A 27,599-nucleotide genomic window follows, 5' to 3' on the forward strand; every position below is an offset into this window, starting at 1 on the left:
TAAAAGTGGCAACATGTCCAGCATGTGGCAGCTATATTAAATTATTTGAATGTTTTCGCTTCAGTTGTTTCTCTGTTCTGCTAATGTGGGTGTCTTCTGCAAGGCATTGATTTGGGTGTGGCCGTTCGCCGTTTCTGTGGCACTGAAATAGACGAAAGTGCTGTTTCCACTGTGCATATGAAAAAAAAAAATCAGCTGATGCACATCTCTCTGACCTAGTTAATGTGTCTCTTCTGTGCTATTTTGCCTGCTGTGTAGCCATCTGCAGCATAGCTCCATAACTTCCCTGTTACACGAAGAAGAAGAAGAAGAAGAAGAAGAAGACAATTATCTGCTTGTCAGAGAAAGGTTACCGACTTATTCCTCCATACCGCTACCCTGTGGAAATCAAATGCTCATCATTCAGCCAGACAGTTACCAGGTTTTGTTTTCCCAGGGAAAATAGTTGAGCAGTGAGGAGGCGGAAGAGCTGAGCTTCACATCAGAGCAGATCAGTTATGTACCTCCAGCTGAGCTTTCAGAGCCTTTACTGACTCGGGTCCTGAGGGGAACCCTGGGGAAATCCCAACCTCGACATGAACTAGATGGGAAGGAAAAGGGATGGAGGGAGAAATAAGCCGGGGTATGGATGGAGGGTTGAGAGGGGGAGAATGGGGGAGTTGAACAACAGGTTATGAGTGATGATCTCCTTTTTCAATAGATAATGGCAACACAATTGGAGGGCTTTTTCTTTGATTTAAGCCCTGGGCAACGTATCTAAAGTTACAATGTATTGAGCTGTCTTGTAAATCCAGGTATTTCACACCTACATTAGGAAGGCTTTCTCAAAAGTGCATGTGCAGATGACTAATGGGTTGATTTTGAGGCACGGAGAGAAGTAAATATACAGGTTATTGGAGCTTTTTCAAAAGTCCTAGTGCTGCTGTTGCCTGGGTAACACTGTGAAAATGTCCTTCTCCCAATAGAGAATTGAAGGTTAGCCATCTCATTTTCCCCTGTTCTCTTCTTATGCAAAAATGGCCTCTCCTCTCTTGACATCATCTCACCTAGCAGAGTATTGTGCAACATTTCCAACATCCCTGTGCAGACGCGCTTCAGTAGAAAGTGTTCTTGACAACTCGGCTATTGGGTCACTGCTACGCCCTGCACTCTTCTCTTCCTTCCATACAGTCGCCTCTTCGGAATAAATGTAACGCTACGGCGCACAGGCAGTGGCAAGTGTTCATTCCAGTCTTAAATTATTGAATTGCCTATGAGGCTTGCTTCAAACTCATACTTCCTTTGATGCAAAATTTAACATAAATCATTATTTTGGTGAATAGAATTCTGAGAAAGTTGTGGTTCCTCAATTTCTATCTTATTTTGCAATTGTCACAGAAACCCACGGGGTAAAAATGCATAAGGTGTCATTCCCGTACGCTGTTGCTTTATTGCCATTTAGTTCATAACTCTCCGAACCCTGCGTTCAACTGACATCTTCCTCTGCAGCAAAATACATTTTGGCAGTGGGAGTGTCAGGGTAGGAGCAGTCTGTTCCCTTACATAGCCTCATACAAACAGACTGGAGTTCATTATTCAGAATAATGGCTTCTGTGTTTCCAAGATTTTGGTGGAGCAAAAGCTACTGCTGTAATGAAAAACAGAACAAGATGGGAGAGATGTGTCTCAGTTTCGGTCTGATAGTGATACCTGTACTGGCAACTTTGGTCAGGAACCGAGATGTGTGCATGGTGGCTGTGGTTAAGCGTACAGCAGGAAGGCACAGTGAAAGCTCTTGTTTGCCTCAATGATGTCATGGAGGTTTGAGGTTCACCCAAACTGCAATAAGAATCATTGCAGAATCAATCATCAGTATCAAGGTGATACTGATTGGTCAACGCCCTTGGTGATGCTTTACAATGCTTTGCCGTGGTTTGCTGATGGAAAGCTTTTGATGTGAAGGTACAGCCCAGCATGTTCCGTTTGCATTAATAATATCTAACATACAGTAGCTCTTAAGCAGGGCCATGATATACTCTACTTCCTGATATGTGTAGTGGGAAAAGATGTATGAGTACTCCCATGCGTCTCTGTTTTTCTTTTAGGGCGCACTCACACTGTCCTTCCGCACCGCGCCCTGGGCTTTAGGGTACTTGTCCCCTGTCCCTCTCCCCCCGCGCCCCAGGCCCGTTTGTACTCACACTGCCTGGGCCTCGCGCAAATGCTTCTTGCTGCCCATACGTCATCACGCCGTAACACGTCACACGCATTGATTGACGTCATCGCCATGCGTCTCTTTGTTTACAAATCTTTCCATAGACCTCCGAGTTTTTGTGCGTCTTGTCGACTGTTTTTGAATATTTTCATCCGACCAAATCTGCAGTAAACACTCCACCTCCGCATCACACCAACGTGAACCTTTCACCGCCATTGTTGTTGATCTTAAATGTCCGCGCATGGTCCCTCCTTCTAATTTCTATGTCCGAACAGGCACACTTAAATTAAGTCAGAACCGCCGTAGGCATCGTGCTCGTGCTCCTACATGTGCAAACGGGCTCTACAAAAAGCCGTGGACGGCCCGCTGTCCGCAGTTATGCGCAGAGCGGGTGCACTCACACTGCTCAAACGCACAAGGCTTTAGCTGAAAAAACGGTTTTGGCCCGGTACGGAAGGACAGTGTGAGTGCGCCCTTAGACAAGCTGTCACTGCACTTGTCGTCATCTTCAACGTGTTGTTGTTCTTTCATAGCTGGTACGGGTTCTTGTTCTTCCTTTGGCATTTAATGGCAGACTATAAGCACCGTCAAGTCTGGACCAATTCCATCCCTGGTACCTGTGGTACTGTAGAAAAAAATGAGTACCATCACTTTAGCGCCAAAGCCTCGGTTCTCACGACATCCCTACAGATAGAGTAATCAGTTTTGTATTCAAATTTGGCTTGTTATCTGTCAGTGTTTTAGCATGGTGTGTTGCTGCTGGGATGGATATGAAAAAATGCAAAAACTAACTGTCTCCTTTCATGCTACTGACCACTTCCAAGGCTTCTTGTGCATTGAACTCTTATGGAAAACAGCTAACCTCATCCTCAGTTCCACCACACTTAACTTAGTAGTCAAATCCGAGCTGCATTATAGAGGAGCCAGTCTCCAGACCCTACAGTCAGGAGACCAAGAAGTAGGGCTAAAGGAGATATGCTGACGGTTGTATAGCCTGAGTTACCAGCAGAGACACTGTGTGCGGACAATGTGCGGTTGCCCTTTGCGCTCATGCAGCAGCTGAGTTTTGTAGGCAAACTACTTCCTATTCTGAGACCAACAATGTCTTAGATGTGCAAAACCCCTCATAGCTCCTCCTGCTGGCGCTGTAGAATTTGAGCCCCTTAGTTTGGGAACCCGCCAATACCCTCAAGTGTAAGCCATATTATACTTAATATATTCAACATTTGACTGTGTTACTTGATTTTATACCTGAATGTTGAGTGAGGATTGAAAAATGTGCCATTTTCTTTTCTAATATAATTTAACATGGCTATCTTTTAATAAGTAGGGGGTTCTTGCTATTTGTGGCTTTCACTGACGCTCACACTGAGTGCTTTGTAATGACTACACACACGGAGACCTGCAGACATGCAGAGACACACACGCAGACAGAATTTCTTCATCCATAGTCCCTCCTATCCTCTCCTTTGTGATGCTTGCTAACTCCATCTCGCTCTCTCATGTGCTTGTCCTTCCTCCCCCTCACGCCCACGCCACCACTCTCTGTATCGCTGATCATCAGTTTTACCTTACACATCTCTGTAGGACGTGTGTGTGCGTGTGTGTGTGTGTGTGTGTCTATTGTATGCGATAAAGCAAACCACACATTTCATCCAACCTTTATGGTTTCCCCTCTATCCGGTGGCTCTAACCTTGTCACTCCAGTCTACTTCTAAAGCTTTTACAAAATAGCTTAACTCTTCTCTGCTTACTCTATAGCCTATCTGTTCTTATACTTCTTCATATTCAGCTTATTCTTGTTTACAGTCCCTTAAGTCCTCCCTTTTTAAAAGCTAGATGGAAGAGCAAGGCCTTTAGAAGTTTGAATAAGTCAGCAATGTTTGTTCTGACATTTCCAGGTCACTCCCGCTTTCCAGCAATGTTATGGCGTTGCTCACTTCACTCTTCTAAGCTTTATTTGTGTAACACCTGGGGCAACAAATCAGAAACAAAATGTTTTATGGTAGATGTCGGACTGTTTTCTAGCATGTTCTCAGCCTTTGGGCAGCCCGCACAGCCCTCCTTTTCTGGCCTATAGTCTCCTCCGACTTTTCTTTCTTTGTCTGTTCTTCCTCCCCTTATAGTCACCCAGACACCTGGGGATGAAGCTGCATTGTTGCCGTATTCCATTATGAATGAAAGCAGTTTTGCAGCCCGCCAATTCATCTCTGCTGCAGCAGGAGACGCTAAGCTGTCAACCCACTCTCTGAACACCCCGCCTTTATGACCCTGTTTGCGTATATATGTGAACAGTGAATAAATGGCAGAGGGGCGGTACGTGGTTGCATCATGTTTCTCCGGTGATTAATGGCGAAGGTGGTCACTGACTGCAGCCTCTCTCCCCCTTTTGTCTGGTTCATGTTGGTTTGCAGGAATCCTGCAGCGTGACTCCGATAATTATCTTTGTCCAGCCTTGCAGCAAAGCCCACACAACCACACGCTTGTACATCCACAGCGCAGACACACAAATGTCTACATTGAGAGAAGGGGTCTGACGGTGTCGGTGATGTGGTTCATTGAAGTCCTCCACATCCCCACGTGTTACCTGGAGAAGAGATTGCTATCTATCCTTGAGCTCCTGCCTGTCTACATCTCCTGTCATCAGGAAACATCAGGGGAAGCCCTGTAACCGGATCAGATCTTAACTATCAAAGACTTTCATTGGACAGCGGTCACTCGGCTTCACCATGCGTGTGCAGGCACTGGGTAACAGGGTGTGCGTAATATGTAGGAAATTTCATTTAACTCTCCTCTTCCCCTCCCCTATCTCGCTCTCTTCATTCTTGCTCTTGGTGGCCAGTGATTGCCTGCAGCCTCCCCACTTTCTCCTTCTCTTACCCCCCCCCCCCCCCCCCCCCCCCCCCCCAACTCCCCGGGGCTGACTGCCTTTCTCCTACTAGTGAGGAAGATTCAGAGAGAGGGTGAATGAGCAAGGAATGGAGAACTGAGAAAGGTAGATAAGGGAATGGGCCGAGATTGCCAGATCAAAATGTGAATCACTAAAATGGTACAATAAATGTTGGTCACTTTGGTGCAGAGTCACTGATACGTTGCAGCTCTGCAAAACTGCTGACTGTAGGACTTCAAATACAACGCAATAAGACATGAAAACAGACTCCACATGTCATTCTCTCTATATACTCAACATGCAATATTAAATAGCTGTGTGCATTCAAATGCATATGAGGAGAAGAGGATATTTTGTCGGGAAAAGTGGCAATCACGCATCTGTACGGGCTCTTTTCTCTATAGGATGCCTTCCATTTACCAGCTGCTGTGCTGGTTAAGTCACTTAACTGGGAGCAAATGGCATTGCCATTATTCTGTTAACTATTTTCTCTCACACACACACACACACACACACACGTTCTGACCTCTGCTTGACCCCTTTGTCATTTTATTTCTATAACTGTGAGTCGCCTGTCTGAGGATCAATTTTTACATTTACATCAAAAGCATTTTTTGGCCTTTCATTATGTACAAGATTGTTTAAATGTCAGGATAGATTCAAGGTGATGAGGAACATTTTAGTGGTCAAGGCATCTGGATTCAATGAGCTGCATATTATTGTGGCGTGTTGAATTCATTTTAAGGTATAATTTTAAGGCTTTTGTCCCATCCAGGCATTTGTTAAATAGGTATCGGGTGCTAGATGCTCTTCCCCTCTTTTGTTTATCAAGACTTTATTTGGTGATTTTATTAGTTAGAATTTCACCCTATAAAGTTGTCATGGGTATGCAAGACAAGACATTATCAGCTGTTTCCATGCAGGGACTTGTATTTCTAAATTAAATTGTTCAGGCTAATCAGATAGGTGCTGAAAACAAACAGTCTGACACTGCCTATTGGACTGCACAATCTTTCACAGACGCCCACTTAACTTGGCATCTATGACATCTAAGATTAACCATTAGCCAATCTGAGCTGTGAGATATCTTGCGTCTGGAGACATCCGAATCTTCTGTCTGCTTGCTGATGAATAGTTTCCAGTAATGAAAGCTGCTCGGGGATCACATCAGTTCAGACCTGGGGAATGTGCAGAGGTGACAAAATGCTGCCTCTAGTTCGGAGCTCATGTAAACACTCTAGTATGCGCAGCGCTCATGTGTCTAACGTATCAGCCTGATACACGTGAAGCGTGACGGGTAGAGAGTTAGTGTGAGCACTCAGAGTTTTAGGTTTGACGTGTCATAAGCTCATAACGCACCGTACGTGCCAGCCAGTGGTCGCTAATTTTTATCTCACTGTGACAAGGAGCATGAAACGCATTGTGAGATAGGGATGTAGGGATGAACCAATTTTACCATGACCACGGTTACATAACATCCCATCTAACGTGTCCTGATTCCTCTATTGTTGCCTTGTGAAGACGAATCTCACGAGTCATGTATCACGTGTGTGCTGGTTTATTTGTACGTACGCGTCGTGTCATATCTGAAGCATTGAGAAGAAAAGCTATAAAAACGTCAGAGGGAACTGACATTTCAGACTTATTTCTGCCAAAAAAAGAGCCTTAAATTGGCAGCGTGGGAGCATTTTAGATATCTACAAAACGCCCACAGAGTTGTTGTAGACGATGGATAACCATTTGGCAAAGCATGCTGTCGAAAAGTGACAAGAAGAACAACACCTTGAATATGCTCCAACATATTCAAGATAATCATTCACTTGTTTATGTTCAAGTCAAGGTGAAAAAAATCCCAACTTACAAATGATACGTCACTAAGCCGGACCAAAACAGTTTAAACTCGACCAGGAGTAGTTCCCAACATCTTATTGTTCACTCTCTGACTCTTGCAAGGATATGTAGTAGTTACCTGGATGTAAGTCCACTTCTATGAGTATGTGTGGAACCCTCTATTTTCAATATCTATCTATCTATCTATGATATTATTATCAACTGTATACTACTAACCCTGTATGGATGTGATATGACTGCATTGTTGTATGGCTTGGTTCAGGTTGAACCCTTTGCGAACAAATACATAAAGAGAATTAATGCCACGGACCTTTCTTTTATTATCTAGATTACCAGTCAGTAATAATGGAAAAAGAAGATAAGTGAACTACTTTAAATTTGATTTTTTTCATGTCTAAATTATGTGGGATCGGATCAGTGCACAGACTTGTGTACTCCCTGATAACAACACCAGCAATTTAGACATTGAAACAACTCTACTTATTATTGTCACCAGTTTATTACCTGCAATATAATCTGCAAGCTCTTAGAAACTATGTATGTCTCACCCCATAGTCAACAGTGAATGCTTTAAAATGTATTTCTCTGCTGACTGGATAACAATATGGGATGTTTTTCCTTTCGGTTGCATTTGAGTTGCCGCTTTGCAAGCAGATAATAAGTCGTTGTTGCTGTTGCTTAATGTGTTTATCCCCAAAGAAAAGGTGTTGTCAGTGGGGACTTAACCAACTGGTGCCTGTTGTATCAGAGGAATAAGATGGTGTGTCTTGAGAGTGTATGCCGTTTGTATGATTCAACTCAGAGAGTTGTGGCTGGTATCTAGAGAGATCAGCTGTTGTCCTCTGTGGCAATCTAATCAACAGAAATAGACAAGTCCTTCCCTTGCGTGATGGTGCAGAGAGGTCACAGCAACTTCTTTCAGAAACAACTCCTATGTAGGCTGGAGCAGATAGTAATAGGTGGTACATTTAATTTACATAAAAGCCTGTGGGAATAATTTGCATGTGAAGCCTAATTTTTTTAGCTCCCAGCTCCCTGCCTAAGGTTTACGATTGGATCAGCTGTCCCCTTTCAGCGGTCCCTATTCAAACACAATGGACAACTATGCAGAACAATGCTTTGTCCTGTTTCCTGCAGCCTGTGAAGGTCTCGCTGTATTGGTTAGCGTAAGCCCTAATAATATTTCATTATTCTCAAAAAAGATCTAATCTACTGATCATGGGATTTGTTTGTTTTGTTTGAACTGTTGTAGGCTACACCTTGTTGTAAAACTGTAGTGATCTTTTGAACGGGAGCTTATTGAACCTTACAGCTATATTATTCTGTAACTGTATTGCTGCAGCTTGAATTCACTGCCAGAATGAAAATGAGTCAGTTTGGGTGCTTGGCAGAGACATAGCATCAGTAAATATCCCACATCACATCGTCAACAAACGACAAATGCTGTTCCTCCTCCACAGTAACAGACCGGAGGAGACTCTCTTGGCAGTTCATGGATACTTTTTATAGTCTTGAAAACAGGCCCCTCCTATGAGTTGATGCTCTATGCCTGACTTGGCATAGATAAGGAAGAGGCAATAATCCTGCTACACCATGCTATCTTACTACCAAGGTTCATTGCCTGTTGTTATGTTGAGGACAGTTTGAATTGAAAAGTCCTCGTCAAACACAATAGCAAACAATGGAAAGTGAATTTCATTAACTGACGTCAACAGTCATCTCGAGAATTAATTCTGCTTGTTTGCAGTCTGCAAATTGCAGAGCCAGAAGAAAAAAAATGTCATCAATGCTGGTTAACACAGCACCTCTCCAGGGTAGCTAATGTTCGAGCTTGACTGGCCCTGAACCCTGAATGCTTAGAATCACACTTCAGTCGTCTATGGAATAAATTAATCTGAGAGAAGCTACAGACCTAATTTACCAAAGCGTTCCTTGTGTAAATATATATTTATAATGGTTGCAACAGGCAAAAAATAAAACAGGCATAATACAAGCTATGTCTTTTTTGTCAAATGTAATTTACCACGGCTGAAAGTCGTTAAAAGAAAGGTAATTGCGTGTGTCATAACACGCAGAGAGAGAAGGTATTAAGCAAAGGTCTATTCATAGCTCTGATAGCGGAAAGGACACAGCAGATATGTCATTAGACAATTACTGCTATAACAAAGCTTCTCGTGCCAGCCATCCTATTATGAGCTGTATTAGTGTTTGCTATTGATTAATTAATGTAAAGTGGTGGCTTATTGGTTAGCGCTGCACATCACAGCTGGAATCAAACTGCTACATGGAGCCCATCTGTGTGGATGTTATCTCCATGTTTGTGCGTGTGTTTCCTTCTGTCCTTCCTTTTTTAGCTTCTAAATTTCTTTAGTTGTGATTATGTGTCATTGTGAGCGCTGTGTGTAAGTGTTCGTCCTGTGATAGACCAAAAACCTGTCCTGGGTGTACAACGCCTCTCTGGCCAGTGCATGCTGGGATACGCTTCAGCCTCCTGTAGCCCTGAACAGGAGAAGCAACGTAGAGAATGGAGTGAAACTATTTATGAAGCCGTTCACTCAATAGTCCAGTCATTCTGTCTGATGACTGCTCAAACATGTAGGCCTATGGCTGATTCTCTTTGATGTGTTAAGTCAGCTTGATGAATGGTTTGTGTGCTTCTCTTTCACCTCAGGCCTGCTCGTCTACCTCAGGTAGAAGCTAGTAGAATGTAGAGGCTCAACTGAGTGCGAGCACACGCACTAGCAGTGGTGGGCAGGGCGAGGCCAGATGCAGAAAATCTCAATGAGGGAGAAATAGAAGATTTTAGTTTTTTTTACTTTCTCTGTGGAAATGCCATGTGAAACAAAATATTCATTATAGCAGAGTAGTTTTACATGTCTGGAGTTGGACTTTAACCATTCAAGGTCAATGCCTAACCTCAACAATTTGACCCTAACCCTTTGAGTTCAATGCCTAAGCTGAACCATTCAAGGTCAATGCCTAACCTCAACAATTTGACCCTAACCCTTTGAGTTCAATGCCTAAGCTGAACCATTCAAGGTCAATGCCATACCTCAACATCTTGCAAATCTTGGGTTACCCTCTAGACATGACCCCATGAGACAAAAATGTGTTTTTTTATACTTTAGGTTTTTGCACACAGTATAACATGAAAAGTTAAATTTTCTTCTCATGTCTGATGAAGGGCTGTGGCCTGAAACGTTACATGGTGTGATATAGCATTGAAACGTTATTAGGAGCAGACTCTGTTGTGCAGACTCACTCTTTTATATCTTGTACTGCTTTTCTGTCCAGCACCCAGAGCTTAACATTGGGATGTTTGTCTATTTTTACTTTCTTGCAAGTAATATTTTCTTGCCTTTGGACTGAGCCCGGCTAGCTGTTTCCCAGTTGTTTCCAGCATTTGTGCTAAGCTAAACTCACTGGCTCTAACATCATGCTGTATTCAGCCTACAGATAAAAGAGTGATATTCATCCTCTCATCAAGCTCTCAACAAGAAGGCAAATAAGGGTATTCCTCCAAATATCAACCTATTCCTTGACATTATACATTTAATAAGTGTTACTCGAAACCTGATTGAACAAATTTCACCTGTTTTCGAAGCACTAGTCAGTTTGATTTGTGTCTTCAATTATGAACAGTATACAAATAAACAAACAATATTCAGCCTTTTGAGAAAAAATAATTTAGAGAGAGAGAGATTTGAGTTCAAACACGATCAGAAAAACGATAAAAAGCACTCAAGGCAAAAAATGTTATTTTAATGCCAGTGAGTTTAGCAAGTCTGAGTAAATCAGTTCCTAACTGTTTCATATTTGACAGCTTTGCCTCTCAACTGGTGTTGGTGGATGGTTTTGAAAATGTAATCATGTCTGACCTTTCTGGTTGTTATTGCTTACCGTAGAACGCCAACAGCAGGTTTGTGGAGTGTTTAAGCACTGTATTGTAAAAGTGTCTGATCAGACCGCCCAGAGGCTAAACAAGCACACATCATGCATGGGTCTGGTTTATGGGGTGCACTAGCTGTTACGTGTGGGCAGTCAAGGTGCTCTCAGTGTTTCTAATGAAAGAATTTCCCACTTTATCTCCATCTTATCTTTCCTCAGTGCTGGGAGGCAGGGAACATCTGAGTGCAAACTTGAAGGTGAAAGTATTTTAGTCATTCCAGTCTACCGTGACCCTATGTCATACACCTGCCTACACACACACACACACACACACACACACACACACACACACACACACACACGCAGCTGAAAATCTCTCACGAAAAAACTCACAAATGCTCACATCCAGAAACATCAAAGCAACCGTATTTTGTCTTTTTCCTCCAGTATGATAACAGTCAGCCTTACTGAGATAAAGTAAACAAATAGCTCACTTCTAATCCTGGTTTAGGTGTGGAGCAGCTGCAGGCTGGTCAGCTCTTTCATCTCTGATTGACAGTGCACAGGCTGCCTCCCCCAGCATACACAAGAAGTTTCACACCATAGCTCCGCTGTTGTCTGTCTACTGCACGCACAGCTCCGACCACACGGCGTGTTTGAATTGCAGCAAAAACGGAAATTGCCTTGGCCTGTGTCGGGAGTAGAAAATAAAAACTGCCACTTTCACGCCTCATTATTTTAAGCCTCTTTTTAGCTCATCGTAACGTATGTAGGCCCTAATGGGGGCTGTTGTGAAAGTAGCATGAGGCGGGCTATTTGCCATTCATATTGCGACTATCCCAAACACTTTGTTTCCACTTTGCGCTAACGATGGTGCGCTAACCAATTTGTTATTTTTGTCTGTTTGTGTCTTTTCTTCAGCAGGAGGTACTGTCTGCTCCATTCACCCATCAGACTGTTAGGAGAGCACATGGCCTCCGGTCTGCAGCCCACTCCACACTCTTCTCCCAGCCTCCCACTGCCCTGTCTCCACAGGTTAGTGTGTCCGTATGCATGTATGTGGGTATTATAAAGGAATTGAAAATAACATGTCAGCTTAGACATTATTGATTACTGTGCCATACAGCCTCTAGAGCAAATCCATATTTATTAGAGTTAGTTTTATGTGTGTTCGGCTCATTGATGTGGACAGCACATCAATCCAGAGGTTCCTAATATATTGACAGCAGATAGCATCAGCATTGTCAGCACTATCTGACAGCTTCATCCCTTTATTGCAGATTTTAAAGTCATTTGAAAAGTGTCATTATGAGGCCAAGATTCCGTTTCTATCGGATATTGGCAGTTAACCCCCATCATTCTGCATTTAGAAGCTGCCAACCACCCTAAGAATTGCAGTAGCGATGGATCGCTTTGTTCTCATGTGACCTTTCAGATCCCTAAAGAATTAAATTATATGCTAAATTCCATATTCAGCACAAAATATGTTCCGTTGGCAGATGCATTTTTGGATTGATATCAACTACTAAAACACCTGTCAACGCCCTTCACCCAGGGCTTCTGCGGGAATTTGTTTGGCCCGGCGGCCAATTGTCTCTCAAATGAGAATAGCTGGTCCACCTTAAAGATCAGTCCACCTTAAGGTAGAGAGCCTAGGCCATCTCAATCACCAGGTAGAATACACAAGAACTTGGCTCAGGTCTTGAGCAGTTGTAGCTTTTATTCACCAACAAATAGCCGAAACTGTACACAAATTTTAGGTTAAAAAAACATATTAAAAGAATGTTTATTTTTATTCCCTGATGCTGGCAGGGGTCAACTTAATGTCTATCTTACATATTTTTTAATATAATTTCTTTTGCAATGGTGAAAAATAAGCGGCAACACTGCGTTACCTCTTACCTCTCACCATTTGGATGACACTTAAAGCTATGATCCTTGTACGTTATGTTCATTTTTATTTAATTCAGTCAAACTGAGTGATGAAATGAGAGACGGTACTTTTCATGTCAAAGATTTAATTCACACAAGGGTATAAAAAAAAAGGTTTAACCATGTTGTTATTTAACTAGTTATGTATTGAATTACCAGAAAACATGTTATGGTGTGATATATGAATTGTATATCATCATCAATATGAAATTACGTACATCGGGATTGAAGATTTTTGCTGTATCACCCAGTCCTACTAGGAGTAATCTTGTTGTCTCCATTATAGTCAGTTTACCAGTGATTAGCATGCAAAGCCTATTTAAGGGAGAACCCTTTGAAGGTTGGTGAGATTGCTGTATGGCAGCCTTTTGATAAAGCCATTACCAGAAGTAATCTATTCAAATGTATTCAAAAATCCCTCTGTTCACCGGGGTGTTGTTACTTTGATTCAGTGTTGTTCTGCCACATGAAGCCAGCTTCCCATCAAACCTTAATACAGCCTGCAAATCAACACTTTGACAAAAATGTATTTGGATCATAAACACTGGCAAGCTTTGCAAATGCAATGTGCCGTGTAACAGTGGAGAACAAGCTGTTTCAGTGACATGAGGCTTTGATGTGAAAGCAAAGGTCATTAAACCACAAAGTGTGTGTGTGTGTGTGTGTGTGTGTGTGTGTGTGTGTGTGTGTGTGTGTGTGTGTGTGTGTGTGTGTGTGTGTGTGTGTGTGTGTGTGTGTGTGTGTGTGTGTGTGTGTGTGTGTGTGTGTGTGTGTGTGTGTGTGTGTGTGTGTGTGTGTGTGTGTGTGTGTGTGTGTGTGTGTGTGTGTGTGTGTGTGTGTGTGTGTGTGTGTGTGTGTGTGTGTGTGTGTGTGTGTGTGTGTGTGTGTGTGTGTGTGTGTGTGTGTGTGTGTGTGTGTGTGTGTGTGTGTGTGTGACGAAAACATAATAGTTGTGTCAAGCAGAATCATTTTGCAAATAATGAATTGAGCTACTAAACTAAATTTTGGGTCTTCTTTTCAACACAGTCAATTTAAAGTCACATAAGTTATGATATACAACTGACATGCAGATGTTTAATACACCTGCCGCTGTCCAGTAATCATGAGACTTTCAAATTGAAATTTGCTATCTGACAAAATAACGGATGAGCCTGTGTTGTTGTCTGCATGTCTCTTTCTGTGCCCAGTAGCGTGACATTAATGACAAATTAATTTCTTCCCCAGTTATCAATTTGATTGACTATTGCAGTACCATCTGTTGTTGGATCGCATGGTGGTGCAATCCAGCAAGTGTTTGATTTGTCTCAATTTTCTGCAGTGTTGAGTTGCAATAAATTGTTGAAAGTACTCTACTGTTGTTTTCCACATAACTAGTGTCAACGTAGTTTGAAGGTTTTTGTGGTAAACATAACGTAACTACCATAACCCATAACCAACAGAGGTTACCCTATATTCAGAAGGACAGTACAAGAAAAATAATGTGTTTTTTTTTTTTTTACATTAAAGCATGTAAACGTCTTCAAGTAGAAACCCCAAATAAAAGTAATAATGTGAAAATGATCATAATATAGGACCTTTTAAAGTTTGTATCTTCAGTATAACACAAAAAGGATGGTAGGCAGACTATATAAACAGTATTTATATTATGAGCACTTGAAGGAGCTGTCATCCATGTTGCCTTTTAAAGTTGAGTTTTAAGGATTTATTTTAAATGTGCCTTGGGGTCAGACTGTTTTTGACTCCAAGGTCAAGAATCATGTTTGAAACTTGAGCCTGAAAACATGAAGTCCTTGAAGTGTTAAAAAAAAATGGAAATGTAAACATCAACGATTCCATGGCAAAGGTGAAAACTCTCACCTGCTGAAGATGATCATGATTAAGTGTCTCAGAAAGAACTGCTAAACGAACCTCAGGGTGAGACTGTTTTATCAACTATTAGTAAGCATACACTTAAAGTGAGTGTATGTGTGAATTTACCTCGAATTTATCATGATTTATACAACACTGTTCTCAGCACAAGATGTCGTATCGGTGACCTTCCGATATATCATAAGATCTGGCAGAAGCACATCTCGGCGCTGCCACTTTGTCCTTCGTCTCTTTCCTAACTTGGCTTGGTCAGACTGCAACTCTTTGTACTTGGTATTCCTGTGAGTAAGATCCAGCTAGAATCCAATAAAGCAGACGCATTATGTTAAAAAGATCAGCTCAAGGTTAAGTGTGTATATTTTTCACCAGGAAATGCGTTCGGCCCACCAACGAGCTTGCATGGGATGAAAATTTTATGATGAGAACAGGATATTTGTTCCTTGAGTGCTCACAATCCTTCGGCTGTGGATAACGGTGCATTAGCTCATCTCCTTTTCCTTCTGTGTGTGTGTATGTGTGCTTACGTGCATAGGAACGAGTGTATGTTTACCATACTTTTGTTTGTGTTGGCGAATGTGTATTTATGTTGTTCGGCTATATGAAATAGAGAAAGCCGGCTTGGGTTTTGCGCAGGGTGGGGGTGGTTGCACAGTGAAAAAGTAAGCAGAGGCGGCTTCCATCGGACTGTGTTTGCATTTTACCGCAGGAGGCGGCTCAGGCAGGGCTTCCATTGGAGGGAAGGTTGGTGTATGAGAAATGTATACATTACTTACGCTGCTGGGAAGTCAAAACGTGAGCCGCGGGTTATCATAGCAAGGCCTTGTTCACAGCGGGGTGAAACAACAGAACTGAGAAAGAGCTAGTCGATAGTCCCGAGTGTCCCTTTTCCAGCCTCCAGAGAGAGAGCTGTTTGTTCAGAGGGCAGTGGAGGGAGGAGACATGGGAGGCTCAGCAGGGAGTGTTTGCCTTGCCAGGGCTTGTTGTCTCTACTAGGTAGGGCTGAGTATGATATTGTCATAACTGCAGTATGAAGGCAAAACCATAAGTAAACTCAGGTAGAATGACAATCCGGTTGCATAAACTTGTCGGCCATGCAAACATCGTCTCAACCATGGCCCGCTGCGCCGTCTTCCATTTCTTTTACTGCATTGTTTTCAGTCAACTCTTCTTTTTTCCATTTTTTTCATCCCTCTGCCTCACTCCTCCTGCATTGCTGCAGCACTGGGCACTTGTCTCCTACTTGGCTAAGCCGCCGTCCTTCCCTCCCCTCCTCTCTAGATTGCTCCTTGGCATCCATCAGTTTAGCTGCAGCTCCCCATGAGGCCTGATGGGTCATGGCTACACACACACACACTCACACATACACACACACACACACACACACACACACACACAGAAAGAGAGAGAGACATTCTCAGCAGCCCTATTCATGCATGAACCTCTCGACCCATCTGCGACTCAGCTCCTACAGATGGCAGCCGAGGCAATTTAGAGAAGTTGTCAAATGTCACACCACCAACACGTGAATGGAGAAATCTGAAATAAGGAGGAAGCGAGTTGATGGTTTCTCTCTGGAAACTAGCCAGCATATGCATTTACTCAATGTGTAATAGTACGCAAGAGGACTTAGTTGAGGAGTAGTTTAAGGGTGGGGACAGGGCAGGGGAGGGGTGGCGGTTTTGCTATTGCGGAGCTCATGAGTAAGTCTCACTTGACAGGCACTTTGAAACTGTTCCTCGACTCCTGGTGAAGACCAAACCTGTCCATGTCAAAAGGAGCTTTCCTTTTCCTGAAAAAGCATCTGCTCCATCTTGTAATGTTCCTTCTGAAGGCAAAGAAGACAGTGATCAGTAAAAAGAAATATCATTGTTCAGTCAGCTCAAGTGTTTCTTGCTCTTTCCTCTCTGTCTTTGAAGAGCAATCGCACATTTTCCTATCTCTGGCAGGTGGGTGTTGTTCCAAGCAGAATGAGCCGTCTTTAAGAAGGAAGAAAAGAAAGAAAGGAAAAAGCATCCCTCAATGTGGAAATTCAACTTTTACATTCTGCTGTTGTTACATTACACACACACAGGTCTGAAATACACTCACCTACACACGCACCATCCATAGACATGCATTAATGGAGAGGTGTCGGAGCGAAAGGGCTGCCACATAGGCGGCGCTCCAAGCTGTTTATGCAGGGAGCTCAATGTAAGGACTCGGTGTGTTGAGGAGTTGGTGAATTACTGAAAACAACCACTGCTGTTTTTCTCCAGGGGGCAGATGTGTTATGAAGAGAGCCATGAAAAAAGATTGTTGCTTTACTTAAACTACACATAAAAGTAGCTATTATACTGTCACTTTATAGTTCCTTTTTTTTTAATTCAACTTTTTTTTGGAATTATAACTGGAGTATGTTATACAGCACAACATATGTACATCATTTCTCTGTAAAAAATAAAATAAAAACGTAATGAATAAAATAAATATATACACCTAGATGTGTACAAACCGAAACTGTACTGTATATACCACACACACATACACCTACATGTACACATACAAACATATGCTTACATACATCCATAAACACATACATAAGTAATGTAAGGCAAAAAAAAAAAATACAGACCACTCCATGTTGAACTAAGTGATAAATATCGGGCAGGAAAGTAATGCAAATCAATTTATTTCTTGTAACCCTGTACACTTACGTTTGTCACCATTACATCTCCAGCCTGTTTACAAATTTCAAATAATCACTTAATAGTTACTGATAAATTCAGTAAGTTCAGTAAAACAAGCTGTTGTAGGAGTGAACTCTCTTCTCAAACTAAATAATAAAGGATCTCTGTTAAGTTTCAGTTTCGTTTTTTATGTTAGAAGCGGAGCCTCTTCCCAAACAATTTAACAAACGACCTTTGAACAAGTGAATATCCAACACTGTCTGAGTTTTCTGAGAACACACAACCATGTAGAGATAAATACCATACGGCTGTTTAGTTTGTTTACTAAAAGGACAAGGTATAGAGCTGTTCTATAGGAAAGGGATCCTTAAATGAATCCTTTTGGGATCTGACGCTATTCAGAAAATACAATTCAATTAAATTAACTTGACTTTCAAGGGGAGCAGGGGCTTCATTTAGGGAGTTGGAACTTAGGGAGGTAGAATTGGGAGATAAACAATAGTTAAAATGAATAAGTAATCAGAAAAGGCTCCTAACACAAAATTAATAAAAATAATTTGAAAGAAAGTCCAGCTGAATAAATGTACTCCTAAAGAAAACAAACACAACACAAATAAACAGTTTTAACAGTTCCCTTTTAACAGTAATTAGAGTGCATCTTTCTGTTTGTGTGTGTGCGTGTGCGTGTGCCTGTGCGTGTGCGTGTGCGTGTGCGCGTGCGCGTGTGTGTGTGCGTGTGCGTGTGCGTGTGCGTGTGCGTGTGCGTGCGTGTGCGTGTGCGTGTGCGTGTGCGTGTGCGTGTGCGTGTGCGTGTGCGTGTGTGTGTGTGTGTGTGTGTGTGTGTGTGGAGAAAACATAATAGTTGTGTGTCAAGCAGAATCATTTTGCAAATAATGAATTGAGCTACCCAGGGGAAATTTGGGGTCTTCATTTTTTACATCAACACAGTCAATTTAAAGTCACATAAGTTATGATATACAACTGACATGCAGATGTTTAATACACCTGCCGCTATCCAGTAATCATGAGACTTTCAAATTGAAATTTGCTATCTGACAAAATAACGGATGAGCCTGTGTTGTTGTCTGCATGTCTCTTTCTGTGCCCAGTAGCGTGACATTAATGCCAAATTAATTTCTTCCCCAGTTATCAATTTGATTGACTATTGCAGTACCATCTGTTGTTGGATCGCATGGTGGTGCAATCCAGCAAGTGTTTGATTTGTCTCAATTTTCTGCAGTGTTGAGTTGCAATAAATTGTTGAAAGTACTCTACTGTTGTTTTCCACATAACTAGTGTCAACGTAGTTTGAAGGTTTTTGTGGTAAACATAACGTAACTACCATAACCCATAACCAACAGAGGTTACCCTATATTCAGAAGGACAGTACAAGAAAAATAATGTGTTGTTGGTTTTTTACATTAAAGCATGTAAACGTCTTCAAAAAGAAACCCAAAATACAAGTATGAAAGTGCGTGCGTGCGTGCGTGCGTGCGTGCGTGCGTGCGTCCGTGCGTGCGTGCGTCCGTGCGTGCGTTGCTCTCCTTTTACGGCATCAAGTCAGCATTAGTTGGTGCCATACCGTTCATTTACTCTGATTGACTATAAACTGTGTGGAGTTACTAGTCCAAACTTTTTCGCCCATCACCCAGCCGGTCTGGATTTTGCTTGACTGTTGCAACAAAGTATTTTCCATCAAGGCTTGGCTCAAGTTGTCCATGCTCACTCCAAACAATCATTTTTCTTTTTATAGGGTGATATAACATCATGCCTTTTCACAGTTTTCATTCATTTAGACTAAATGAACCCGAGGCTTGGTTTCAATCTCCTGTGAGCAGAAGGGGAGGAAAGGAGTGAGAAATGTGAGTGGAAAATGCTTTGTACAATTAGAGTCAAAAACATACTCCTTGGCTGAGTCATAACTCTTAACACACAGACATGATGTACATATTTTTAGATTCAGTGTGACTTATTCTTCCAGAGGATGTCATTATTTCTACTCATTGTGAATAAATGTCCCTAAATCTGCTTGGGGATCGTAGAAAAAAGACTCTCCTTTTAACTCTTTTAGCTGCCAGAACATCCAAGGGTAGGGCAAAGAAGAACTGCTAATTTTTTATATATATATATATATATATATATATATATAGACTTTGGAAATCCCCGATCCAGACTGACTGTCCTTTCACTGGGCTTCGCTGCACCTTTTGAAGCGGACTGTAGACCTACATGTCTGTTATATAACTCATGCCCTATCACACACAAACACACCCTCATACGTTACTACCTCTGAGCTGCTACCCCCTTCCTAATCCCAGATATGTATTCATCAGAAACTTGCCTCATCTTTCTTTTATATTTTATATTTTCAATTAAAAGTGACGGTAAGAGTTACTTACAGCCCTCTCTATTCGACCTCCTCCTCACTGGAAATGTTGCGTCCGATGAATATACAGTAGACGGCTTATATGTAGAGGTGTGTACAGCTTATCTCAGAGGCTCAAGCAAGGGCAAATAATCAAAGCTCTTAAACTAACAAAAGATTGGTGGGACTTCCCTGCTTGTGCTGAAGGCCTCTCCTGATTGTTTTGTATGGTCCAGAGGGGGCAGTTACTGTTACTGTTGTCCGGGAAAAAGCAGTTGTCACACTACTGTCGCTGTGTTGGTTATTTGTTTATTTGCGTCTCCTAGTTAACAAAATTGAACCACTGCTGTTGACAGATGGCTTTTATAAAGTTCACCCACTACAAATCCTCCATTCAACCCAAACATCTAGAAAGCACTCGCAGAGTTATTCTGCGTTAATTAACTCTGCAGTTAATTAGGAGGTTGCTATTTCCCATATGATATAATTATCTGTTCTGGGTGGCAATACAAAGTGAGACGAGTCATCGCAGCAGTTATCAAATTTCAAGATGTGTCATCTGTCAACTGATGTGATAAAAACAGTCTAATATTCCCAAACTGCTCTTTGTCTTTGTGGTGTTGCTGTGTGAAAGAAGCGCAGTGAGAAATGCTTCTTTGTTGCCTTCAAATCAAATCGATTACTCCATCATGGCACGGATACAAGTCAGTTTTGTAAAGTTTAAAACTACCTGTATGGCTGAGATACCATCACTGTATCTAATTACATTATTGATCTATTTGTGTGTGTCTGTGTTTTTGTGCCTTACAGATATTGCACAAATAAATTTGCAGCAAAAGGAGATATTGAGGTTCTTATTTCTGTTTACATGGTCAGACAGTGGGTCTGGAGGGAGAAGACCAATAAAGGCAGCCCAGATATTGCCAAATATCGGTAAACAAACCAGTGAAGTTGGGATTGAGTGAGGCCAACTTTTGAACTTTAGTCCTTTTATGAAAAAAGTATTTTTTTTAAGAGTTTAACTTCTCAGTGAATGTATGTGATTGATCACAAAATCAATATGTAAGTGTCAAGAAGAAAGCAGATTTCCTTTCAGGACATAAACAGAAACATCTTCCTGTGTTATCTGTTTCAACGGTCCTATTAAACGATAGGAAGCTGCTATTTTCTCAGCGAGTCGTCAAAGTTTATGTTAGTCTTAAAATAACAAGTAGTAATTCTAGAAAAACTGCTACCCGGTGGAATTACTTTTTCTTGCCTCAGGTATTCTCACTTACCTCACCTTACTTACCTTGTCACCTTATGATCAGGTTGGATCTAGGACACCACATAAAATGATATATATATATATATATATATATATATATATATATATATATATATATATAATATATATGTTATATATATATAACAGTTTCAACTGATTCTAACCTACTATTCATTTTCCCTCAGCAGGTCATTTCTGTAATGTAAATATGTCACCCAGACACTGATGTAAGCAACTATGTAGCAGAAATCTGAATATGAATAACAACCCTTTGGTATCTTTTGATGTAAATTGAAAATAGTCTTATGAGCTTATAGTCACAAACTCAGAATGTGGCATTTATGCGGGGCCCCCGGCTTACCCGCATTGCTGCCATAATCATGTTATGACTAGATTATTTATGTGTGTGTGAACCAAGATGCTGCTCAAATGTCTGCAAAATGATGAGTCTCCAGAAAAACCTTGACCTTTGATTTTGAGAAGCTGACGAGACAAGATGAGATTTACATCTGATATTTAACACTCTGTGTTAGTATTACCCAAAACTTCAATCAATATCATTCTTTTTAATTGTTAAACGTGTATTGTGGTAACATCCAAGGACTTTCTTGGTTTCAGTGATCAAACCGGGGCCATGTTGTGTCGGGCGGCTTGCCAGAGGTGACGCTCTAAGGCACTTCTCTCAGAAAGACAGTGATCACACTGAAGCCGTTAATCTTCTCATTTGTAGTGCATGTAATAGTCGTCCTTGGAAGGTAATGTGACATACATATTAACATCTGTTACAAAAAAAGGAAGATGTTTTTGCTACAAGGTACCTGAATCACTTGAAGTATGTTCGAAGCTAGCTAGTTAGTCTGTTCTGGGAGGCAAAAATGATGGCGATACTTCTGTGCCCTTGCCACAGCTCATTCGTTAACATCCAAGCTCAACTCCCTGCAGTGAGGGAGAGAGGGAAATGGGCAGGAACAATAGCAGTGGGGGGTGTAGCGGTAGGGGGAGAAAGATGGAGAATTAAATCACATTCAAACTGGAAGGAATTTGAGGGGTAAAGGCGACGCGATAAGCAGCATTCTGATGATGAGGATTAAAATATCGTGAATAGCAGCAAGAGGGCGGAAAGATATGATGACTGTTTTTTTTTTTTTGTCGGAGCATTAGGGAGGCTGACCAGCTCACTTGCAATTTTAGGTCAATATATCATTTAGGGGAGATGAAGGGGCAAAGATAAGAGGAAGAGCTAGAGGCGGGAGGAGAGAGGATGGGGACCGTCGACATCAGCTATGCAGTCTGATCCACCATTAATATCAGTGGAGTTAATTAGTCACTGCTCAGGTTGTTTGGCCCTTCTCCTGCCCCCTCTGTGGTCTCTGAGTCAGGTCAGTGTGTTTTTCACGACTCCCAAAGCTTGTGCACAATGGTCGCCACATCACATGCAGGCAGGATGGTATGAAATCAAGCTCAGTATATTGAGATCTGAAAGCTGTCTGCTGATTCTGTATGCTGGGTCCATTCCCCCGGACCCTCCAGGTGGACCGAATGATAGACGGTCCAAAGACGTTGGCCCACTTTTTGCAAAACTGTGTGAAAGGGGGCTGCTCCCTACTCAGGCCATCGGCACAGGACCTGTGAGTATTTGATGCTTGTTGTGAAAGCCCTGGAGTAAAGCTATTGTTATGAACAGTCAGACGAGTGGGACCCAACAGAAAAAATCCTGGACTTTTCAGTATGGAATTCAGTATCTTTGAAAATCATCCTCTGAGCAGTCTTCCACCAATAGTCATCATTATAGACAGTCATTTAAGAACCAACATGATTTAATATTAAAGGTCCAATATTATGTTCACTCTCAGGTTCATGCTTGTATTTTGGGGTTTCTACTAGAACATGTTTACAGACTTTAATGTAAAAAAAATAGTGTTTTTCTGATACTGTCTGTCTGAATGTTATATAATAATAATAATATATCATTATATTATTATAATAATAATAATAATATAGTATTATTATACTATTCCCTTTCTATCCGAAACACTGTTTTAGCACCTGTCTCTATCAGCCTCCCAAAAAAAGCCCAGTCCGCTCTGATTGGTCAGCGTGTCCGGGGCTTACACATCTGTGCGTTTGGCGTCTCTGTACCGTCATTACAGCCACAGCATGACTGAAAAAGCACTGTAGTGGCCCTTTCTACCTATATATAGAATAGTTGAAACTGAACAGATGTCCCGACGGCTCATTTAAAGACACAGTGTCCTGACTAAGGCTGTGTGCATTTCTCCTTGGGTTGCGCTTTTTGATGCTTTCACAGCATCAAAAAGCGCCTCTTTAAAAAGCGCCTATTTATAAAGCCCCTCAAACTGCTTAATAATAAGAAATGACATTGAAATCTCACCTTTTACAATATGGGACCTTTAAGAAGGGCTGTGGTCAAGACGATTGAGTAAAACCCTTGTCACTCTAGGAAGTGGCACAGCAACGTTCAGCCACAAACAAATCAAAACAAGCTGGCCTAGAAGATCATGCTAAAACTTGGCATTCACAATAGCTGTCTGCCTATCTTGGTTTGCTAATGGGAGAGAAAAGTAAACAACAGTTTAATCAAGAGACTTCTTTAACCCTCCGACTTCTGTCTGAAATTATGCCATAGTGACACTGATGATATTTTCTGTATACAACGTGACACACAATATCATTATTGAATGTGAACCGGTTTCAGTTGTACAGACTGTAGCTGTTTAACATGTCATGCTTTGATATGTCTGTATCCATTTATGCTGCAGGGATAAATCACAATTTTCTATGAAGATCAGTCAGTATTTAAAGTGAATACTTTTTACTGCTACTGTGTGAAACAGATCTGTTAAAAACTGATTTAATCCTGCTCTGGAACAACATTTATACTGCTGCACAATTGGCATAAATGTGAAACATTCCTACACGTTTCACTCAATTTCCAAACTAACATCTCAGTTTTATTTATTATGTTGTCTGTGAGGGGAAATGAAAAACAAATCAAAAACCTTTCTCTGTCTCTTGTTTCTAAAATGTAGCACGTAATTAAGTTTTACTTAAAGTAAATTAATTTAATGTACTCCTATTAAATATTTGTAATATTTGGGTGGTATCTTCATGGTTGAATGCACTTATAGTTGTGTTGTTGTTTTGAATAAAAGCTAAATGAATGTTATGTTGGGACTGGTGACCACAGAAACAGTGCTCAGCTCTTGGACGTGGTCAGGCAGGTAGTGTTAACCATAAACAGTTTAACTTGCTGTCAGCTCAAAGGAGCGGCTGCAGACTGCATGGAGGAGGCTTACGGTGGTCTACAGTCTTCCCAGGACTAGCCAAGTGTTGAGCAGTGAAAGTGCAACAATCTGTCATGTTGAATACTTCTCATAGCTCTAAACTAGAAAATCATCATCAAAGATTCAGGCCATTGTGGCTTTTGCTACAGTTAATGTCCACATGAGGAAAGCTGTGTGTTTTTATGCTCTGTCAGTGAGTCAGTTGTTGTGTTTCAGCCTCCCCTCAGCTCCTTTAGCAGTGCCTTGTCCAGTCACTGTCTGAGTGGCATTCATAAGCCCAGTTTTAGCTCTGGCATGTCCGCATGCCATATGTCCATGTGGACCGCGGCAGAATAGAACTCAGACAGGCTCGCTGACACAGCCAAAAGAGGGCAGCCAGTTACAGTTCTGTTGATTCAGTTTTCCAGACGCTCCAGTCTTTTCCGCGGACCGTCCACTGATGAGGCCAGACAGCTAATGCTGCAGACTGATAGTTGAACACTGAGCTAACTTTATTCTGGGGAATTTTAGCTGTGTTTTTATAGAAGTCCAAGTCGTGATCGGGGCACCCAGAGCCATTCAAAAGATTCTCAGACTGTCAAAGCTCCTCAAAAAGAGCATTCCCAGGCCCCACTCTAGAAACAACAACTTCAAGAGGAATTCACAGCGATCCTTGAGACCCTGTACACCGCAGGGTCAGATCTGCATCAAGGGAATCCAGGAAGTCTTCTATCTGCTTTTTGACCATTTATGGTAGCTGCTGTCATATTTCCTAACAGTGGGGTTATCACAACTACCCCAGATCCTCTCACGATTCTCAGTGTGCATGGAGAAAGTATTAATTTTCACAGAGCCACAATGATCCCATTATTGATCCATTAACACATACATTTTCATTCTTCTCGTACATCCATCCTGTAGTCTGACAGTGTGAATCATTTTCCGGCAGGGACTCCACCCCCCCAAAAAAACAGTACCCCCAATTGAGATTAATAGCCACGTGAGTGCCTTGATATTTAAAATTTGACATTTTCACTGTTTAATTTTTTTTGCAGCATATTTTGTTTCAGGTGAGACAGTCCCTCAACTTCACACATCCAATGAAGCGCTTTGTGCTCAAGACTTACGATTAACTGCAAGGTGAACACTGATTACATAGTTAATCTGTAAGGTAGTCTATATCAGAGATTTTCTAACATTTTTATTTATTTTAATTAACCAAGTCATTAAAAACACATTCTTTTAAGTTCCCTCCCCAGGAGCCTATCAGAGAGGTGAAGTTGAGGTGAATTTTCATGCCGGTATTCTCTGTAAGCAACATGGAGTGAGTTATTGTTTTACCTGTTTATCACTACAGTTAACAGCTGGAGCTGCAGCATAAAGGTTATTCAGGTACTTTAATGCCCATAGGGCTGTTATGTGCATGAAATATGTTAGTTATTTGTGAGTCATATCTCAGTCAATTCTGAACAACAGACACAATCAACATATTTGATATTTAAGGCAATTATCTCTGTCTATTGCAAACAAACAAACGTCCATTAATCTGCTCAGAAAAAAGAAACTTTTCAGAACTTCAGAATCTGCCTGAGAATTTTCACATAATTGTTTTCCGTATCAAAATAATAACTAGCTGATGGTGACATCTTCAACTGACCAATAGCCCAAACCCTGTGATAAGTTGCTTACAACAGGTAAGCAATAACCAAACTTATTGCCAATAGGTTTTTCTGTTGGCTGACTAATCAATAAATATATCAATCAATCAATCAGTCAATCGACTAAACATTTACAACACTACACTATTATTGTGTGCAGAGAGATGCTTAATGATCTGGAATAAACAGCTTTATCTACCAAAATTGTGATGTCAACAGCTAAATGTTGAACTTGTTATGGAACTTTATTCATTCATTATTTCATTTATTCCTTCATTTGTGCAAAGTCAGCGTGTCTGGCCTTTTGCAGAAACATACTGTAACTCGGGGGTCAGATTATACAAGCAAGGCAAGAGATGAATCAGCAGACGGACAGGTGGAGCATTGTGCACCCTTCAGCATCCCAGATGAGAGATAAATCGGTGATGACCTGGTACTAATACGTGTGCTCTGAACATGATATTTTTTTCAATGTGGGTTCTAATAAATCATGGACTTTATGTCTTGGAGGGAATGTTATTTCCACAGGAATCCTTCCAAAAGTTGTGCCTGTTTAATAGACCAGTTATATCTTGCACCTAGAAATCATAGCGATTTGACAGACTGTACCGAAGCCAAGCTTTTTCTGCAAACCTCTGTAGAATATCGCTGTTCCTCCGTTGCCTTAAGCAGTTCAAACAGGAACAAGCTCCGTAGCGGTCACGGAGGACCACTGCGCTGCCTGCACTGGAGAGTAATGGGAGGTATTTTATTCCTCAATTCAAAACAAGTGTTTTATCTTCCCCTATAATTAAAGCATCCAACAACAATGGGAAACGTTGGTGCCAATTAGATCTGCTCTCAGAGGTGTGATTTCAAAGAGGATAACCTTAATGGTGGGAAGTATAGATGGATAGCAAGGCTTCTCGGGACACTAGTGGTAGTGGGAGGAGAATAAGCAACGGGTGATAAGAGGTGAGCCGTGCTTATTCAGCAGCATTGATTGGTGTGTGATGCGATGAAGCCGCGGGCATCTATTCACACTCTTGAGGTTTATTGTAGACTGAGTGAGTATGCAGTGTGCATAGTGCAAGGCTGAATTTGCATTCTTTCCTTAGAAGTGTGTTTATGAATGTCAGTAGGGTCTTGATTACTTTCAAAGGGAAGAAAAAAGTAAAAGGAGAGGTGCCTTCATCTTGTCTACTATAGAAGTGGAGAGGCTGAGTGTTGCGTGACCTGCACGGAAATTAACACGGACACAAGCAGCTAGTGCCATCTGGTGTATGAGCAATCAAAGAGGGTGTGCAGACTGACCACACACACACATGCACACATACTGTATATACCTGTGTATATATAAACGCATTATCAATGCAAACTTTGAGTTTTCCCCATCGCTCTGATCTCAAAAGTGACCAGAGGAAGTCAGATTGAGTCCTTTGAGGAGTAAAGTTGTGAAGCACAATGGGCGAGCGCCAGTTGTCTTCTAAGCTCTAAGCCTGAAAGCCTGCACTGCTGTTTAATAATGCATCAGGTTCCAGTGTTGTTGGTCCCATGGAGGGGTATGTGGTATTGGTGTCAGGGGTTGGTATGAGTGTGAGGGTCCAACTGGCTCTGCTGAAGGAGCCCACGTGTCATAAAAAACAGATTCATTCACAGAGAGATCCTATCCCCCGGATTAAGCAAGCGATGAGTAGGCATTAATTAACCAAAGCATTTCCAGGATCTGAAAGGCAATTTATTGTAATGGAATGAA

The 27,599-nt window shown here is 41.6% G+C and overlaps 1 protein-coding gene across 2 annotated transcripts in view; it reads left to right on the top strand.

Annotated features, from left to right (window-relative positions):
• Positions 1-27,599, top strand: part of mcu (mitochondrial calcium uniporter) — a 59,321-nt gene that overhangs the window by 15,623 nt on the left and 16,099 nt on the right. The window contains exon 2 of one of the 2 annotated variants that reach the window (XM_083923315.1): positions 11,745-11,858. In XM_083923315.1, coding sequence (XP_083779441.1) covers positions 11,745-11,858 — 114 coding nt within the window. The remainder of the gene's footprint in view (positions 1-11,744; positions 11,859-27,599) is intronic. The other variant, XM_083923316.1, reaches the window with a different exon arrangement.

This window comes from Echiichthys vipera (genome assembly GCF_963691815.1).
Source record: "Echiichthys vipera genome assembly, chromosome: 11".
Taxonomy (NCBI): domain Eukaryota; kingdom Metazoa; phylum Chordata; class Actinopteri; order Perciformes; family Trachinidae; genus Echiichthys; species Echiichthys vipera.